The sequence below is a fragment of the Neopsephotus bourkii genome, unplaced genomic scaffold (genome assembly GCF_033783945.1).
Source record: "Neopsephotus bourkii isolate Nb327-2 ecotype Australia unplaced genomic scaffold, CSIRO-AGI_Nbou_v1 NB_1820, whole genome shotgun sequence".
Lineage (NCBI taxonomy): Eukaryota > Metazoa > Chordata > Aves > Psittaciformes > Psittacidae > Neopsephotus > Neopsephotus bourkii.
The window spans coordinates 6,501,544-6,515,700 of NW_026902293.1; the positions used below are offsets into that span (position 1 = coordinate 6,501,544).

General features: G+C 40.5%; 1 protein-coding gene across 2 annotated transcripts in view; it reads right to left on the reverse strand.

Moving 5' to 3' along the window:
* The window catches only part of ARFGEF1 (ADP ribosylation factor guanine nucleotide exchange factor 1), a 93,283-nt gene extending 79,870 nt beyond the window's left edge, over positions 1 to 13,413 (reverse strand). For both annotated transcript variants that reach the window (XM_061342900.1, XM_061342899.1), the window contains exon 1: positions 12,878 to 13,413. In XM_061342900.1, coding sequence (XP_061198884.1) covers positions 12,878 to 13,001 — 124 coding nt within the window. In that variant the 5' untranslated portion in view covers positions 13,002 to 13,413. The remainder of the gene's footprint in view (positions 1 to 12,877) is intronic.
* Positions 13,414 to 14,157: the final 744 nt, after the last annotated feature.

Here is a 14,157-nt window from a genome sequence, read left to right on the forward strand (position 1 = left end):
AGGGGCAATCATTTCCCATAAAATTTTCAATGTCTCTGAGAAGGTTTCATATACCTTTCTGTCAAGCAGTCAGTATTGTGAATTGTCAAAGACTTGATACAACTAGGACAATAAGCTCTTGTGCAATGTGAAATTCTAAGAACAGCTAGAATCAAATTAATGGATTCCTTTGTAATATGGAAAAATCTACATTTTACTTTTAACCTCCATCTTTGCTGGAGATATCCGACTGCAATGTATTTTTGCCTTTTTGAAAATGTGTAGTTTAAAAGATAATTTACAAATTGGAAATTACTAAGTTTTATTTCAGACATAAATATAAGATCCTTATTAGCTCATGAGAAATGGCAAAAAGTCCCACTCAAACATGCTCCCATTAAGCAGCCTGCTTACCACAGTAACTTCAAAAGCGATCTGCAAGTAGGGATGAAAAATAAAGATGCAAAACACATGACACTGCAAGAGTCTTACCCATTTCAAGAACTAAAACTTTAAGGGTCACATGTAAGTCTATACATGAATTATTCTACTGGTAACCTTCTAATTAAAAAGGCATTATGCCACCACCCTTTTGCTGTAGCTCTGAATCATAAGAAAATCATCATGTTTTCCAGATACACTGATAGCCAGAAGACTACAATTTAATGTTTTGTCTATAAAATTTATCGAGCTACATTTGACAGTGGAAAAAAACCTCCTGCCTAACACAGTAGTAGAGACTTCTTTTTTTTTTTTTATGCCTATGCTACGCGCCCCCCAAAGCATATTAACTTTGTAATTTTCAAACAAAAATTTGTATACGTAACAGAAAGCTCAAACTTTAAATCAGAAGTCCTGATCCGAGGTCTTCCAAACTAAGCTTTCAGAGGGATCACACTGTTCCTGATCAGTTACTGAAAGTCCGGTTTTCTTCATCAGATTCCAATATAGGAAGCAGCTCAGACCAGACGCTTGAATGAGCACAAGATGTAAGAATGTGAGTATTACACTACTTTAAAAGCTTCAATGTGACCAACTTCATTACAATACATATGTGAGATTATTAATACGACTTATTTTCCATTTGCTATCTTTTATTTACATAAAAATAACAAATTTAAAGTTCAGTTGTCAGTTACAACAACTACTCATATGACAATTACTCTTATGACAACTACTCTTTTCTTTTCTCAGATGTTGATCAGAAGATTCCCACTTGGAAGACTACTTAAAATAAGTCACCACAACACTGTATTGCTAACTCCACCCACGGTGAACAGTGTTGTAACAAGTGCTCCTATCATTGCTTACCAAAGCTGTGAAGAAGACAATTAAGGTATTTAGTTAGGTATTTTCTGAAACCACAGTTCATAACAAACTCATGAAAAAGGATACTTGCACTGACTACACAAATGGTTTAAGTATATATTTATATATACAATTCTTATTTAACAGTAATTATTTACACTTTTTACTGCACTGAGATTGTATCCCTCCTACCTGTTCTTTAAGAGCATTTTTGGACCTGTGATGAAATAAATGCTGTTATAAACTACACCAGTCTGTCACAAGAACTTTCAAAATAACCTTCTCCATTAAAAAAAAAGATACTTGGGTCTTTTTAACTACTTGTTATCAAAATAATGGATGTTTCTTCACATTTCAGAAGCCAGCACATAACTCTGTGGCTATTTCTAGGCAATCTATTTCTAATCAAATGCAAACACCATCAGGCATCTACTGGACTACATCTAACCTGTGCTAGTCAAGAAATTATTCAGTCACTGGTATATAAAACTAATCTGGCCAAATCTTTTACAAAAGTTAAAGTTGTGAATCACTAGTGCATGTACTGCCACTGGTACAGTATATGTACGTTTTACAGATACTGGCAATAAATAATAAAAGAATCTTTAACCCTGTCTGTAAAAGTCCTCAAAATTACACTTCATTGTTCTTAAAAAAAATATTAAAAATCTTTGTCTTAGAAAAATTTTACCTGAATTAAATTTAAATTAAAAATTAATCTGGAAATAAAAGGACTGAATTTCTAGATATGCCTTTCATGCAGGGTAGGATAAAGCTGCAGCACCAGTGTTCAGAAAACAAGAAATGGTTGTGGAAACAGGGGCTGTCTCTGAAAACAGAGGACAGAGAGCCAGCACATGGGAAAGATGTTATCCCCAGCTAACTTTTCCTGTCTGTCTCTATTTCTCTGTTAAGAGAATTTCACCCTGACACAGCCCTCATTCTCATCCAGTCTCAGAGAGCAGCTTTGGGCAGAGGGAAGGGAGAATTCTGGTTTGGGGGGTGGTGTGGGGGGGGGTGGGTGGGTGTTATTTAAGTGAATGCCTACACAGAAGCATAAAACAAAATCATCCAAAGGGCAGATGTAAGAAATGACTGGGTGCCATGTCATCTGCCTCAAGTTCATCACTGAAATGCCTGAAGAGAACGACAGACAGCAGCTTCTGCTTTTATGTGAAAAGGAGGCCATAAAGGAAAGAATGGTCCAAGCGCTGCTTTTCCTTCAATGTAAAAGACAGTGTTAATAATTTGAACACAGAATTTTATTTCGAGCTTCATAATACAATGTATTATCTGGGATGGAGATCAAACTTTACTCCTCCCCCCTTTCTGCATCTAAGACAAACCTAAAGCTCTCCCAAACATCCCTAGCCATCAGTCTGTTTCCCCCAGTGTTTGATATAGTTTTATTCTCTAAAATTGTTTCTCTGTATAGCAAAGTTTCTAAGCATTTGAGATCTATTTATATGCGTAATTATGCACACATAATCACACAAAATAAAGTGTCATGTCTTAAATCACAAGTGGAAAGCATCTAAGTGTCTCATTTCACTGCAGGTGAAGAAAATTTTAATCATACTTCTGAGGCACTTAGGCAGCAGTTATACAGCTTTCAAACTTCCATGCAAATGCAGCTATCCTATTCTAGCAATTTTACTTACAGCAATTATAAGCCCCTGTTTCCATTTCAGGATAATGAAAACAGAGGTTAGTTTATTCCTATCCACTTTCCCATACACTGCACAAGATCCAGTACAGCATTCTTGCAGATGTCATAGTCCATTAGCCAAATAAAGCAAGCCAAGTTACGACTGCATTTTCCAGGTTTCCCGAGTTGCAGAGAAAAAATCCAGTGAATTTATACCAGATGCTGCACACTAGGTCCATTCAGTAGTACAACCCAGACATTTATATACACTGGCATGCACAGGTATGTTAGTTTTACACACAACAGAACCACGCCTTTGCAAAAAAAATCTTCATTTTAAAAGGTATTCCCATTAGTTTATGCTTATTACCTGCATTAGAAGCACAGTTTTGTGCAAGTACATCTCTGTTAATTTGTAGCATAGTTTTAAAATTATAATATGATGGGAAGCTACCAAATAAATCAAAACACTGCCACGCTACTTATATTTAATTTATATATTTGAAACTTTGTAAGTATACCTAATAGTATTCAACTAGGCAGCTGAGTCTTGCAGCATAGGTTACTATTTAACATTTTTATCTCAGTTTGAAAGTCCAGGAATATCCTGTCCCCAGTTTCTCTCAAACTGCAAAGATGCACACTGCAGTGCTGAAGCATGTTGGTCATTCAAATGTTCCAGACAACTGCAATGTAAACTGATGCTCAGAGTCCCACACTTATGTCAAGTAAAACCACCAAGTGTTAAAACACCCCTCTATCCTGAACTGACTAAAATATCTTGACATTAAATATTTGCCAACCTAATTATACTTTTATTTCTAAATGGAAATAAGTATAACATTACAAAACCTGTTATCATTAGAACAGCAAGTGCTAAAGAGAGTGAGTGCAGAATTTGTATTATTAATGGATCATCTTTTTTAAACTTCATCTGCATTTAAGGGCAGACAGAAAAGAAGGCTTGAATAAACCCATTTATCTCAAGAGTAGCTACTTTCAATTATCTTAAAAATATCTTTTTTTTCTGATAGAAGAAATACATGAAATGAAAAAAAGATTGAAGAGCACTGGACAGCAGACATTACCCACTTGAACAAAACCAAGTATAAAACAGCATAACATCAGTAACTGTGTAATGTACCACATTAGCACACATGACACACAGAGTACCAGAAATGCTGGGGGGAGGGAACTATACCCTACATGCCTTAATAAAAGACTCTCTTGGTTTTGGCAAAATTTACTTAAGCTGTTAAGAGTGTATATACAATTCTGTAAAGGTGGGACAAAAGACAAACACACCCAAGCATGACAAAACAGCTAGGTAGATAATACAGTTAGAATGAAACCTGCTTAGCAGAACGATTAAATGATACTAGAACAGAGCTAGAACAGCACACCTGCAAAAACCAGAATATGAGCCAGTGAAAGAGGCAGCCAAGTGAGTTTATCAAAGTAGACAGGGGCTATGGTCCACTACAGTGATCAAGTGTAGATCTGCTTTATATGGTGGGGTTTGTCTTTTTATTTTAAAATCTACACAAGATGCTACTGAAAAACTGTTCTTTGTTCAAGCCCAAAAAATATCATGGGAAGGAAAAAAAAATAATCAAAACTGAGCAGAAAGGTATTTTGCGAATCTAATCAAACCCTGCAACCAAATACATCACTGCTTTGAGATCCTTCACTAGCATGAGTACATTCCATCACAGCTTAGAGAAAAGCTACAAGTATCCCCTTCAGGGAACAAACACCATCAGAATGCAGCTATGATCACTCAGTCCAGGAAGTTTTGGTGATTTATCTTTCCTGGAGAGGTGGGAAAAAAAATAAATAAAAATCAGTGAGCAGGTGACCAAGGTGAAGAAAGTGGAATTACCTTGCAAATTGAAAGCTCTATTTGTCATTTTTGGGTTTCACACTCACAAACAGCACTTCCACAGTACACTAAATACACAGGCTTTGGTATCAACAAACATAGTTGCACTTACAATGCCCATAAAACCAAGTATGACTTTTTTATTAAAGAAAAAGAATTTCCAACAGAATCTTTTTTGCAGTTTAAAAGGAAGCATCCAGTGTGATGGCCTTTTACAAACTCCTGAAAAGCACAGCCAGATGCAAGACATCTCTGGAACAATTGTTACCTGAATTAAAACATATTTTTTGAGAAGAATGAGAGATACAAAGACTTGCAGAATCAGAGAATAAAACCAGCCCACTGTTTCCTACCTGTGTCTAAATAGAAGCAAGACTTCATCTCGATTCTTGCACTATTTCTTTTATTCTCTAATTTGTATGGCTCTTTAAGCATGTCTGGCTGGTAATAAAATCCACACACTGCTGAAATCAGGTGCAATCGTTACTTTAGAAGTTGTATCAGGTAGTATAACTTCCACATTCCCTACCCAAGCTTCAAAGCTCCTCTTGACTAAAGCATCATATTAAGAGCTCAGTTTCCTCCAGACTTCAAGATATTTTAAAAGCTCCTGCTTCCCAGCTAAGGCCACATCATCAAGTAATACATCTACATTGAAAACTAAAATGTAGAACAGAACTTTAAAGAAAACAATTAAACAAAATCAAACTCAGAACCTCCAAATGAAACCCAAACAAAATCTCCAACCTAAAAGCTAAGACAATGGTTACAGTAAAAAGAAGCAAATTGACAGAAAAATAATAATAAGGAAGTAAATACTTATCAATTCAAATGGAATTTTATCAAGCCTTCTCCTACCAGTTTGGCAATTTCTACTTCGAATTGTGTAAATTAAGAACTGAAGAACACAGAAGTTACACAAAACTGAAATGGGGAGATAATGTCTTAAAATCCACCCCAAACACTTAAACTGGTGGAGGGCACTTTTCTGTTGTAATCTTTTTCAAGTCCTGCCTGCCTGGCATCTTTATTTTCACATAACACATCAAGCTACTCCACTACCTTGCTTGGGATCAACACTACACCAATACTCTAGTAATCACCTAGGTCACCCCAATCATCCTTGCAACAATGTTGGCAAAACAGCTGATCTTCAGTCCTCAGAACTTTTCTCAGTGTCCTAAGATTGATTAGAAATCAATAAGGGAATTCTGCCAGGTATTTTCAAACTTCTGGGACTTGAGAGGCCTATTTTTAGCAGCTCTTCTACTTTTGTACTCAAAAATATACTCAGAACATGTATTTGTATTTAACACTCCCCTGCATTCCATTAAGATTTCTAGAAAACACTTAGGCTGTTTGGTTTTTGCCTTTTTTTTTGGGGGGGGGGGGGGATGATGTTTGTTTTTGTTTGGGATTTTTTTTTTTTTAATTTTACATTCTAGGACTAGGTGGCTTTCCTATAAACAAAACACAACAGCTACCGTTTGTTCAATTTTTTTTTGCACAATATTCTTTCTATAAAATTCCACAGAAGCATTTTATGTTTTCCCTGGTTGTTTGGAGACTTTTTTTATGTATGTGATATCTATTAAAGGTCTGGTTTGCCTAACAGTAACCTGTAGTTTCTTTTACTATTTATTCAATGACATGAAAATAACTGCCAGCTATACACTGAATACTTCTTGGTCTGCATCTACCTGACTAGCACAGCTAGATCACATAGTCTTGGCTTTCAGACACACACAAAAGAACTCTGCCTCCTCATAAAAATTTGCAAGATTCTTACTCTATTCTATTTCCTTGACACCTCCCTCCTTCCTCCAAATCTGAGGAGTTGTGTTTCCCAAGTCACTTCAGCCTCTGAGGCTCTACTGACAGTAGCTGTCTTTCCCAGACTAAAATACTTTCTTCTGGCAAACCACCAATTTACACATCACACATGAAAGCTCCCTGACTTGCAAAAGACATGAAACTGCCTTCGCCAGCCTATCAGAGTCACTGAGTGACTGCTGCAGAACTGAATGAGAGACATGTACAAGTTTGCTGGTCTGGCTGCCCAGGCCCCTGGCAGCATTTGTTTACTTTAAAGTACTAACTAATCAGGACCTTAATAAAAGTATCAACACCAATGGAAAACCCAAACCTGACAGGTAGGTGCCCCAAAAGAAGACAAGGCTTCCTCATCTAGTTCTTTTGAGAGTCCATGACTTCAGCTAGGATCTTCACCAAGAACAAGGAAGACAGACCAATGAGACCTCCACTGGCTGATGCTTCTCTCCATGAACACCCATGTGACAATCCTTCCTGACAGCTAAACAAGCCAGTGCATTTAACAACGTATTACCTCAATGCCGATTTTTCTCTGAGGGACTCCAGAAAAGGTCTGGAATGGACATCTAACATCAACAGCCATGCTAAGGTTTTTTTTCAACTGTAATCTAAGATAATGCACAACAATGGATACTGTTGTCACCCTCAAAATATGAAACGGCAATTAACTGGGGACACAAACCAACAGAATAGAGGAAAAGGTGACAACTGCAGGGATAATATACTGGAAGAGGGTACAGAAAAAGATCCAACTCGAACAAAACCCCACAGAACAGTAAAAATATTTCATCATAAGAAATAGATGCAGCCTTCTCCACAAGGCAACAACTTTCATTTTATGCTTCAACATTCCAGTTACTGCTCCAAACTACACATCAGAACAGAGGTATTTAAAAGCTGCCCTGCATCACAAAGATGTGCTGAAGCCTTTCAAGATTAGATTTTAAAAGATACTGAAAATCAATGTTAAAAATATTAAAATATCAAAGGCTTTAATGAAGGACGTATTTCAGGACAAAGTTGCACCATTTTTTTTTCCTTCCATGACAAAAAGCAGATACTCAATACTCATTCTTTATTAACTCCATTGACATTTTTCTAACCCAAATACCATCTACCTTGTCTTCTACAAAAGTGTTTTTACGTGTACCCTGCCAATCAACCCCTTTCTGAAGACAGATAAAAGCTTGCCAGTATTACCATTCTTTACAGCCAAGAACTGACTATATTTAAAACAATAAGAATTCCCACTATGCACTCCTGTTAAATTAGCCCCATAAATTTGACATAAACGGCACTTTACACCTCAAATGCAGAAGGCAATCTGGAAAGCAGTTTATGGGGCCAATGAAATATTACTGTTATCAAACAAGACCTTAACCACACAGAAACCCTGCTAGTTAAAACCCAAACTTAGCAAAGCAAGCAAGAGGAGGGGAGGGCAGAGGCACTTTTGGAGGGATATATATTTTTTTTTCTCAAATATACATCTTGGTTTGTACTAGCAAAGAAATTTCCATTTATCTTGCTTGCTTACTTCAAAATAAGTGTTTCAGAAGAACAACTACAGCCAGAAAATACATTCTCTATAGACAACAGTAACTTGTATATTGTGAAAATAAATGCCTATAGCACATGCAGACAACAGACATTACACCACCAATTTCTTTGTACTCAACTCCAAAAATCCTGGAGGCTTTGGCTTCTAAAAAAGGATGACTAATTTTGATGAAAGATGGAAGGTTGCTTACTGAGAACAGCATTATCAAAAATACAGACAGAAATTTAGCTCATCCAACACTTGTCCAGTAAAATTAATTCCAGAGGAATAACAAGGCAATGGTCTTCAAAATGCATTTTTAACTGCTTGTGCTAGCTTAGGGTCTTTTTCAATGCACCCAGCATTTGCAACACATACATGCATTTCTGAACTAACTATTAACCTAACTTACTCTGATAATAGAGCATTATTATCTACACATGCAAAGGACATAAGACCAGGAAGGGTAAAAAGAGAGACAGAAAAATTTATGCAGGTGAAATTTTCCCAGGCCATTTACAAAACTGTGTAGGTATAGATGAATCTTCCCACCTCTGGATGAGTTGCATTCCAAACATTACCCATTTTCAGTAAAAATAAGATTCAGTGCTTAATTATATCCTGCTGCTGCATCATCCTACACATGCATTTAATGGCAGCGCAAACTGAACCGTGCTATTACTTTCACATTGCATGAGACCTACATCACCCAGCAGAATCTTTATGTGACAGACTAAACAATCCAAGGAGCACTGAAGAACCTTTTAAAAGTAAGTTTCAACCCTCTCCAGACAGTACATCAAGAATTCCAAGCAGCACATGCATGCTTTTCTTTAAAGTACATACTAGGTATCTATCTGTACCATTTTACATTAGTCATGGTTTGGAGTTTTACAGGACAGTTGCTTGACTCCTGATTTGCAGTTGAACTAGCAGCCTTTAATACATCCAGGGAATTCTGGTTTGCTCAGCTTGGTCCTTTCCGCAGACAAATCCACACCCCAGATTCTGACACAAAGCACTAACCATTTTTGATCAGTCTATTAAAAACATTACATTAAGCTGAGGAATCACACCACCCCCCCCCCCAATAACTTTTCTGGTCTCTGCATAATGCAGTGCATTTACTGTAAAGCTTCCTAGACTGTAATATGGCTGAAAACCAATGCAGAAACAGCAGTGCAGAGAACTGACTAAGAAGGGAAGGGATCTCTGAATCTAATCCTGCTGTCAGCCAGTTTTCTGCCTGATGCCCTCTGCAGTGGCCAGTTTTCAAGATAAGCTCATTCCTTACATAAACAGTAGCTGCTATGCAAATATACGTATGAAGTTCTAAATTAGCTGTATTTCGTTAGGTGACTTGAGAAAAATTTTACATTTCTTACGCAGAGAGAATGTCTTTCAAAAAGGACAATGATATGTGAATAAGTACATTAAACTTGGGAGTCAACTGTTCTGTATTAATCCAGACACAACCTGGTGCATCATTACATATGGATGCAAATATCGGGCTTAATGTCATCCCTGTTAAAACCCCCAAATATCTATAATTCAAGCTGCAGTATTTAACTAAGATTTTGCTTTATATTCTAGTAGCCCAGAAAAATAGTTATACTAGAAGGACCTCATCTTAGCACCTGTTCAGAGGTCAGACTACCACAGCAACATATACCAGGAATGTTGTGGGGCTTTTCTACCTCAGAATTCACAAATCAAAAATAGCTTAAGTATAATTTTAATGGAATGCAACAGCACAGGTTTGTAAGAAAATACACAGGGATTTAAAATGACAGAGGAATATTCTTAAAGATTCTTAAAATACTGCTTGTCAATCGCAATCTAAAAAAGCAGAGTTTTAAATTGCCTCTTATACAGGAATACCTGTATTCCTGGTCACTGCTTGCTTGTTTCTCAAATACTTGAACAGCAGCTCATCTTATGCAAACAATGTAAAACAATGTAATAATTGATTTAGAAAAAAATAATAATTTGAAAACAATTCCAAAAACCGAAACAAACAAACAAACAAATCTGGTAGTCACAACTACTAGTTATAACATTTGATATAGTAATAGTAAGCAACATTTTACTGCGGTCATGTAGTTGGAAAAAGATCTTAATGGCACAGTTTGGTATTACAACAGATTATTTCAGTGAAGACTAATAAATTAAACATTCAGACTGAAAAAACCCGTGATCTTGCTTTGAGGATTTACAATTATGGTTTTTAAAAGCTACTTTTTATTCACCATTTTAAAAAACCCAATAAAACCTCAAAATTAGACTTTGCAGGATTAACTCCAACTTGAACTTAACTCTAAATTACTATTTTTCAAATGTTTTATCAATAATGTTGTTTTCTAAAATAAAGCAATTCCTCAGGAATAAGAAGTCTGCACTCCTTACTTCAGGTGGTAAAGAAGTGTTCAGTAGAAGAGTACTCTCCAACAGATGAAGAGCTACAGGAAGAGAGCACAACACATGCATCCCATTTCCAACTCTGCTACAAAAACCACAGCTCACCTTTAACACCCAGTTGCCTCACATGTTAAATATGGAGAATACTTTATTGCGAAAAGCTTTTTATAGTTAAGACATAAGTACGACTCTATTCAAGAACAGAGTATCTGAATTAGGAGTCTATGACACACAAAACCAGATAATGGACCATACTACACTTACAATCACCAACTATATCTCATTGTGCCACAAGCTAAAAAGTATTTCAGTAAAAGTCTACGCTAATTAACTTAATGTCTGATAGTTTTCAAGTTCATGAAGCCCTTCTATGTACATTAGCTACTACACACATTCTTGTATTTCTTTTTTCCTGCCTCTGGCTTTTATACCCAGACAGCATATAATTTTCCTGTTTAAGCTCCAATCACACAATCAGATCCACAGGAGAAGGTTTCAATGAAGCTGTGGCACAGAAATCACTGGGATGTGTGTTTGGGGGTCCCCTTACACAAATTGGTTTACAAGATAAAAGATGCAGACTCTACAGTCTAGATGGTTTGCTTTATAATCTGTGTAATACAATAGAGCAGTGCTTGGAGGCATCTGGGTGATATTTAGGACAGATCAAACTACTGAAGTAAAAGTACAACAGAAACACAAGATTAATACCAGTGTCTAATTCTATGGATAACATACAGGCTGGATAAAAACTCAGTATAGTAATAAGAAAATATTTCTCCATTTTATTTCTAGCTTGACTACACAGTCTAAAGTTAACAGAAAGGACAAAGACTTATCAGTCTAATCCCATCTGCCTAAATCATAAGATTATTATTAACAGCTCTACTGGTGAGAAATGTAAAAAAACCACCAACAAACCAAAAACCAACAAAACCAAGTAACATAAACCCTCTCCGATCTGCTTAAATCATTAATAAATAGTTCAACTACTGTGATCTGTCACCTTCCATTTGACAGTCTTTAATAAAGAAAATAAGAAAATGAATGTTCTTTTAACAGACACAAAAAAAATTAATGTATTGTAAAAAATGAATAGAAGGACAAAAAGAACAGCTTGAAATTACTTATATTCACTTTTAAAACAAGGAAGTTTCAGTTTAATAGTATCCCTTCAAACAATTCATTTAAACAGACATTATTACCATATAAAATCAAGATAATTATCTCCAAACCCAGAAACAATTACAAAAGAATGGGAGGGGCACAATGCATTTTTGTATTATTTAAATAAAGGCCTTTCTCCAGAAATCTTTCAGTAAATACATCAATATTTTGCCACATAGGTTCAAACCCTGCCTATACTCATCACACGAGAATTTTAAAGACAAAGTTTGTTCATGCTGTCTGTTACTAAATGTGTACATATGCTTTGTACTATCCTGCCCCGGCACTTCCCTGGCGCTTCTCAACGAGGTGGTGTTGATACAGCTGTACTACAAACCTAACGCCCCTCTTCAGCCCGAGGCACACAACTACTCCCTCGTCTTCAGTGCCTGCACCAGCTCACGCTGAGGGAAAACCCCTTCCCCATCAGCTGTTTCATCCACCAGTAATCACATGGCTAAGGCTCTCCCTAGAACATCTCCAGGACCACCCTCTCCCTCTCTAGGCCTCCTGCCAGGGGCCAGCAGCCCCCGACGTGGCCTGGTGTCATTGTTTCTCGCTGTCCACCAATCCCGTCCCTCCTCCCTTACCGCTGCCTGTCACCTGCTCCCTCCCCATCGGCCGTCTGCTTCCAGGTCAGCTCAGCTCAGCTCGGCGCTTCGTCTGTGCCTATTCATCCTGCGAGCGGGGAGAAGAGCCCGCTGGGCGCCGCAGCGCCCTCGTCACCGCTGTCAGCAAGGGGCAGTGCGCGGAAGGTCCGCGCTCAGCGACGAGCGACGCTCTTCCCCTCGGCCCAGGGCCACGGGCACTGCCATAGGGCTCCGCAGCAAGACGAGACGCTTCAGCCTTTCCGCGCACCCGCCCCGAGTCTCACACAACTAAGCAGTTCCTCCGCTCGCATCCCCAAACCCATGCCACAGCTCAGCCTGCAGCACCACCTCCCTCAGCCCCCTCTGCCTCATCTCCCCAAAGAGGCTCCAAAGCTCCTCTACTCCACCCCCCCCTTCCCCCCGCAACACAAACACCAGGCAACAGGGGAGGGGGGAATCCGAAACGCACCCCGACAGCCTGCCGCCCCCTCCCGCCGCGGGTTGCGCCTCACCTAGGGCCACCTCGCAGGCTTTGCGCAGTTGGGAGTGATGCGCCTTCTTCACCTCCTTGTCGGCCAGGATCTTCTCCAGGGCCCGGGTCAGGAACATGTTTTTCGTCTTCTTCCCTTCATACATGGGCGCGATCGAGACGGGAGAAGAGGAGGGGTGGGGTGGGGAATGAAGAGCGGGGCACCGGCCGCTCCCGCCGGGGGAGGGCTGCGAGGGGCCGGGGCAGGCCAAGCCAGGCGGGGGGGAAGGGCTCCCTCAGAGGGAGAGCCGCGGCGTCCCGACGCCCCGTCCGCGGTTCCCCCCGGGGGGCGGCTGGGGTGGGCCCGGGCGGCGGCGACAGGCAACCCCCGCGGCTGAGGGACGACGAAGCCTTGTCCTTCTCCTCCCCCCCGCTGCGTGCGATCGCGGACAGCGCCCGCGACGCGCTCAGTCCCTGAGCCGCCCCAGGCCCGCACCCTCCTCCATTAGCACTGGCAATAGCAGCAGCGGCGGCAGCAGCAGCAGCAACAACCTGCCTTCGCCATGTTGGAAGGAAACTACGTCAGGGCCGCAGCCGCGCGGCTGCGGAGAGAGAGGAAGCGGCTGTTGTGCCCCAGCCGGGCGGGCGGGCGGAGGGAAGCGGGCAGGGGGGGGAGAGCTTGCCTTCTGCCCGCCCCGCGGGCGCGCTACAGGTGGAGTAGACCCGCGGGAGGCGGTGGAGAGGGAGGTACGGAGATGGCTGCTGCCACCTGGAAACGGGTTGGAGGAGGAGAGAAAGGGCTTCCCTTCCGGGCCACTAGGGCTAGGAGGAGCAGGAGGAGGAGGAAGAAGGTTCCCCTGGGCAGTGTCACCTGCCCCTGAAGGGGGGCTCTGCCAGGGGTAGGGCAAGAGGCTTTCTCGCAGACGATCTGCTGTCCCTCCCCTGGCTGCGGTCTCCCCTGACGAGAAGCACCGAGGGCTCCGCCTGACGGAAGGAGTGAGGGGAGAGCAGCTCTTGTACTGAGAGTGCAGAGGGAGGAGGGAGCGCGTTAGAGTGCAGGAGGCAGCCAGGCTCCCCGCGCCGCTTCTCGGGGGCGCTCCCTCAGCCCTTCACCTCTCATTCCGGTGCGGCCCAGCCTTCGCCGTGTGGGAACAACGCGTCCAGTGCTTCTGGAGCCGTGTGTCCTCATCATTGCTGCCCATCGCTCTCGGGCGCTGGAGGGACGCTTCACCCGTGAGTTCTCGTGGTTCCGTCATCCCATCGCTGCCATCCTCTGCCTTTGGGATACAGTATATGCATATGGAGTATGCATATGATATGTAT